A 6253-nucleotide genomic window follows, 5' to 3' on the forward strand; every position below is an offset into this window, starting at 1 on the left:
TGTAGCTTGGGGTTCTGTGTATAGTTTGGGGGGCTGTGTGTAGCTTGGGGTGTTGTGTGTAGCTTGGGGTGTTCTGTGTATCTTGGGGAGCTGTGTGTATCTTGGGAAGCTGTGTGTATCTTGGGGTGCTGTGTGTATCTTGGGGGGCTGTGTGTAGCTTGGGGTGCTGTGTGTAGCTTGGGGGGCTGTGTGTAGCCTGGGCTGTGCAGAGCTTGGGGTGTCTGCAGCGCGGGGTGCACACCGTGTGGTGTGTGCTTGGAGCGGGGGTGCATAGTTGGGGGGTGCATGGCCTGGGACATGGCCTGGGGTGCCCGCACCCCGGGGTGTGCCCAGCCATGGGTGCACACAACCTGGGGCGTGCCTGTAGCCCGTGGGGGGAGTCGCCCGCGGTGCCCCCCGGGCTCAGCCCCCCCAGTTCCTCGCCTCCCGGTGTCACCCACTCCGGGCGGTGCGGGGGGAGGTGAGCATCCTCCGTTAGCCCGAGGTGGAGGGGGTCTGGGGATGCCTGGGGTGGGCTCTAGCGGTACCCGCGGCCGGGAGGGGATGGGGATGGGGTTGTGGGGGGGAGAGCCTGGGCCCGCCCCGCCGCCTCCATTGGCGGAAAGTTTGGGGCGCGGCACGGGGTGGTGGCCCCGCTTCTCCCCCCCCTTCCCCAGTCTCCCGCCCCGGCCCCGGCCCCGGTGCGGGCAGCGGTGAGGGCAGGGCCGGGCCGGGCCGGGCCGGGCCGCCCCGGGCCATGTGGGCGCTGCGGGCGCTGTGCCTGGCGGGGCTGGGTGCGGTGCTCGGCGGGGGCTCGGCGGATCAGTGCAACTGGAGGGGCAGGTACGTACCGGTACCGACACCGGCATCGGCATGGCCATCGGCATCGGTACCGGGGTAGCAGCCCTGGGTACGAGGTGGGAGGGTGCTCCCCAGCTCAGCATCCGACCAAGTTTGGGACTCCCAGCAGGGTCGGGGTTTTGGGGGGGGTGGGGGGTGTCGTAAGGGGGGAGGGGTGGGTCTCGCCGCCTTCCCCAAGGCTGCCACCCCCTTCTGCATCCGTGGGATGCATCGCGGGTGGGATGCCGGAACCTCGCCTGCCTCAGTTTCCCCCCTCCTGAGTGCGGCTGGTCCTCTCGCCCCAGACGAGAGATGTTGGTCCCCGGGGTGTTGGTCCCTTAGGGAGCGCCCACCCCCCGCAACCCGTGGAAGGTGGACGGTGGGACCCCGAGCCCTCCGCCAGGGCCCGAGGGCGGTGGGGAAGGCGCCGAGGTGCGGAACAAAGAGCGGGGCCCGGCGGGAGTAGCTGTGAAAGTCCCACGGCGGGGACTGGGGGGCCACGGGGGGCGATGAGCAGCGTGGTCGGGACAAAGCGGCCCCACTGCTGCCTCCGTGTCCCCCCAGCATGGCTTTCCCGCGTGTACCCCCCGCCCACAGCTAAAGGCACGGGTAGGACGTGGCTCAGGGCACCAGGGGATGCTGGAGGGGGGGAGGGGGGGAGAGCGTAGCAATCCTGCGGCACCCACTGGGAATCCCCCAAACCGAGGGGATGCAGGGAAACAGGGGACCCAAAGGCCACCTGGTTGGGGTGGCTTGGGAGCCCCACCTGGGTGTGAGGGGGGCTGTGCTGCTGTGCCCCCCCGAGTGCTAAGAAACAGGAGCACCTCCCAAACCATGCCCTGACACCCCAGGTCCGAGGCACCAAGGGTTGGGTGCTGCTCCTTCTGGGGTTCATCCCACGCACGGCTTCGGATGCTGCCCCACCGGGGTCTGGGTGGACGCGGGGCTGGAGCGGGGAGCCCCATCCCCCAGGGGCGGGGGGCGCCCTGGCTAACGGGGGGTGCTGTGCCTGGCAGCGGGCTGTCTCAGGAGGCGGGCAGCGTGGAGCAGCTGTCCCTGCACTGCGCCGAGGGCTCTCTGGAGTGGCTGTACCCCACGGGCGCCCTTCGGCTGCGCCTGGCCCCCCGCCTGCCCCCCGCCGCCGCCGCCGTCCAAGGCAGGAGCCCGCAGCATGTCACCGCCTGCGTCAAACCGTCCGGCACCTTCCGGGGGGCTCAGCTCTACCTGGAAAGAGAAGGGCTCTTGGAGCTGCTGCTACCAGAGGCCCCCCGACCCCGCGTCCGCTGCTTCAGTTGGGCACCCCAGGAGAAGGTGGCCCTGTTCCTTCAGGCCACCCCGCACCCCGACATCAGCCGCCGCATCGCCGCCTTCCGCTACGAGCTGCGGGGGGACTGGCTGGCACGCCCCCCCCCTGCCCGCTGCCAGCCCTGCTGCCGAAGGTCAGCACCCAGCGGCCCCTCTCGGTGTCCCCAGCGCGTCCCCAGCGCCGCCACCGGCTCCCTCACCAGGTGTTGCCCCGGGCTGTGCTCAGCACCCAGCATCGCCGCTCGGTGTCCCCAGGGTGTCCCCGCGGGTGCCAGCGGCTCCTTCACCAGGGGGTTTCCCCAGGTTGTGCTCGGCACCCAAGGTCCACAGGTTGTCCCCAGGGTGTCCCCAGGGGTGCCCTCGGCTCCCTCAGCAGGGTGTTGCCTCCCGGGCTGTGCTAGGCACCCAGTGCCCCCACGCCACGTCCCCAGACCTCCCTCACCAGGGTGTTGCCCTGGGGTTTGTGCTCAGCACCCAGCGTCCCCAGCTTGTCCCCCAGGGCTCTTACCAAATCCTTCACCAGGGTGTTCCCCCCAGATTGTGCTCAGCACCCAGTGTCCCCACTCAGCCCATAGCGGTGTCCCTGGGGTGCCCCTAGTGTGTCCCCTAGGGGTGCCACTGCCTCCCTCGCCAGGATATTCCCCCAGGTTATGCTCAGCACCCAGCGTCCCCTCTCAGTGTCCCCCAGGGTGTCCCCAGGGTGCCACTGACTCCCTCACCAGGGAATTCCCCCGGGCTGTGCTCAGCACCCAGTGTCCCCAGAGCATCCCCCAGGGTGTCCCCAGAGGTGCCACCGGCTCCCTCCCCAGAGTGTTCCCTGGGATTGTGCAGAGGTGTGAGGGTCCGGGGTGGCCCCCAGGAGCCCCCCCGGTGACAGTTTGTCTCGGCAGGGGCGTGCCGGCCGTGCAACGACAGCGAGCTCCTGATGGCCATTTGCACTAGTGACTTTGGTGAGCACGCAGCGCCGCGGGCATCGGCTCCTGGGCACCCGGCAGAGGGCACCGACCCCGGGCTGGCGCAGCACTGGCACCCAGGCTGCGCCGGTGTGGGAGGTGGGCGGCAGAGCTGCGGGAGGGGGAGGGGAAGAGGAACAGGGATGGGAATGGGAAAGGAGATGGGGACAGGGATGAAAATGGGGACAGGAATGGGAATGGAGACAGGAATGGGAATGGGAAGGGAGATGGGAACAGGGATAGAGATGGGGACCGGAATGGGAATGGGAATGGGAATGGGAATGGGGATGAGAACAGAGACAGAGATGGGAACAGGGATGGAGATGAGGATGGGAATGGGAATGGGGATGGGACAAGGGATGGGAATGAAGATGGAGATGGGAATAGAGATGGGAACAGGGACAGGGATGGGAAAGGAGATGGAGACAAGAATGGGAATGGGGACTTGATTTGGGATGGGATAAGATGGGGATGGAAATGGATATGGGAACAGGGGTGGAAATGGAAATGGGGATGAGGATGGAGATGAGGACAGGGATAGGAAGGGAGATGGAGATGGGAAAGGGGATGGGGACAGGAATGGGAAAAGGATGGGGAAGGAGATAGGAATGGGGACACAAACAGGAATGGGGATAGGAACCGGGATGAGGATGCAGGTGGGTGGGAATGGGAACAGAGGTGGCATGGGGAGAGAGGCTGGGGTGGAGACAGAGACAGGAATGGGGAAGGGAATGGGAATGGAGCTAGAGATGGGAACAAGGAAGGCTGTGGGATGGGGACAGGGACGGGGACAGAGTTAGGGAAGAGACAGAAATAAACATGGGGACAGGAACGGGGACGGTCAGAGGGGTAGGGACAGGAATGGAGACGGGAAGAGGGATGAGGATGGGCACAGCGACGGGCACAGGAACGGGGGGATGGGCAGAGGGACACCCTGCCATCCATCCCTTCCTGCCTTCCCCCCGCAGTGATCCGCGGCAGCATCCGCAGCGTCTCCAACGACGCGGAGCTGCAGGAATCTGTGATCGGGATCAGCGCCGCCCGCATCCACCGCCAGAAGTTTCCTCTTTTCCAGGCGGGGGGGCGGCCGGCCGGCAGCATCCGCACCCCGCTGCGCTGCGGGGTCAAGCCGGGCCCCGGCACCTTCCTCTTCACGGGGTGGCTGCATTTCGGGGAGGCCTGGCTGAGCTGTGCCCCCCGCTACCGGGACTTCCAGCGCATCTACGAGGGGGCACGGCGCGCTCGTCAGAACCCCTGCGAGTTCCCCGTGGACTGAGGGGCTTGGGGGATGGGGGGTGGGGCAGCCCCGGGGCCCCCCACGGGTACTGGGGGGCTGGGGGGCTGCGGGCAGCAGGAGCACCCCCGGAAGGGACCATGCCCAAAGCGGGCACGATGCTTCAGTTCTCCACGTCTAGCTGGGCACTGCCAGCACCTGCTGCGGGGCTGGGAGATCCAGGGAAAATCCTGCTGGAAGGGAAGGGATTTTCCTAGGGTGCACTCACCTCTGGTGCCCAGGGAGCTGCCCGAGTGAGGGGGGCAGTGACGCGGGGCAGAGGGTTGGGGCTCCCTGGGGACCAGGGTGCTGCATGCTCAGGGGATGCTGTGGGGCACGGTGGGTCCAGCACGATGGGGCAGCCACCCCCCTCTCGACGCCGGGAGGGCTCGGCGGTGGGTGGCTATGGCAGCCGGGTGGCTGTGGTGGCGAGGCCGGGGCACGGTGGGCGCAGCAGGGTGTGGAAGGGCCAGGACAGGAGGTGGATTTGCGATGTAGAGGGTGGAGGAGGAGCGGGCAGGAGCCGTGGGGTGGATGCGAGAAAGGGAAGCGAGGCTGAAGGCAGCGAGGGGGAAGGCAAGCAGGAGGAAAGTTGGCACAGGGAGCAGAGGTGTCCCTGGCACGGCCGGGGCAGGACCAAAGCACCGATGCGGGATGGAGAGGACTGGCAGTGCCACCGTCGCCACCAGCCCGGGGCTGGGACCTCGCTGTGCCGGGTCACTGCTGGGGGGGGGGGGGGGGAGGGCACACTGTGCCAGGCTGGGGGGCGGGGGGGTGGGTTGTGACCGCGGGGGTGGGGGAGGCATCGGATGTGCACTAAAGTTCTACTGATACCAAATCTGTGACTGCTCTATAAACGAAGCTGGTTTGTAGCGTCTGCGGCTCCTGTGCTTGAGAAGCTCGGCAGGGTGGCCACCAACAGGTGCCCCTGGGCCACTGCTGTGGGCCACGGTGCCTCCCACACCCCCGGTGCCAGCCGGGGGGGGCTGCACATAGCCACATTGGTTACACTGAGAGAGAGAGAGAGAGAGGAGATCTGTTGAAGGTCTCCCTGGTGTCTCCCAGGGTCGCTCACTTTGGGGTTCCTCTCTCCTGGGGTGGGTTCCTTTGGGTTCCTTTCCCCCCAGGGTTGGTCACTTTGGGGTTCCTTTCCCCTGAGGTAGGTCCTTTGGGGCTCCTCTCTGGCAGGCTGGGTCACTTTGGGGTTCCTCTCCCATGGGGTGGTTCCATTCAGGTTTCTTTCCCCTAAAGTGGGTCACTCAGGGGTTCCTCATCCATGGGGTGGGCTCATTTGGGGTTCTTTGCCCCCAAGTGGGTCACTTTGGGGTTCCTTTCCCCTGAAGTAGGTCCTTGGGGGCTCCTCTCTGGCAGGCTGGGTCACTTTGGGGTTCCTCTCCTGGCCAGCTCTGAGTGAGCAGGCCTGGAGGGGGTGATCCTCTCCCTGGCCCCGTGCTGGGGGGTTGATCCCAGCAGCAGAGCTGCTGTCAATGCTGATTCTCATCAGGGCCACCAGCCACAAGGCCTCATTGTGCCAGGCTGTGCCCTGCTGGCTTCCCAGCCCTGCCTGTCCCCTCCTCCGTGGGGGGCTCTGTCCCCAGCCTTTGGGGCTGCAAGGGCATCCCAGGGTGGGGGGGAGGGGCACAGGAGCCCAGCCAGAGATGGGCCACGAGACTTCCAGACACGGGTGGGATGTGGGACCCCAGCTGGAGACAGGGCACAGGGCCCCCAGCCAGAAGGGGTGAGGCATGAGACCTCCAGCCAGCCAGGGCGTGGGACCCCCAGGCAGGGGTGGGACATGGCACCCCCAGCTAGAGACAGGGCTCAGGAGTTCCCCAGCCAGAGATGGAGCAAGGGGACAACTGGGTAGAGTTGGGGCACAGGACCCCCGGCCATGGATGAGCCA

The 6253-nt window shown here is 66.9% G+C and overlaps 1 protein-coding gene across 1 annotated transcript; it reads left to right on the plus strand.

Annotated features, from left to right (window-relative positions):
• Positions 1-682: 682 nt before the first annotated feature.
• On the plus strand, positions 683-4353 carry METRN (meteorin, glial cell differentiation regulator). Its single transcript, XM_054180705.1, is given in 5 exon segments — positions 683-822; positions 1836-2223; positions 2225-2258; positions 3015-3074; positions 4046-4353. Coding segments are annotated over 5 exon segments (876 nt in total). The 5' UTR covers positions 683-736.
• Positions 4354-6253: the final 1900 nt, after the last annotated feature.

The sequence above is a fragment of the Dryobates pubescens genome, chromosome 4, assembly GCF_014839835.1.
Source record: "Dryobates pubescens isolate bDryPub1 chromosome 4, bDryPub1.pri, whole genome shotgun sequence".
NCBI lineage: Eukaryota > Metazoa > Chordata > Aves > Piciformes > Picidae > Dryobates > Dryobates pubescens.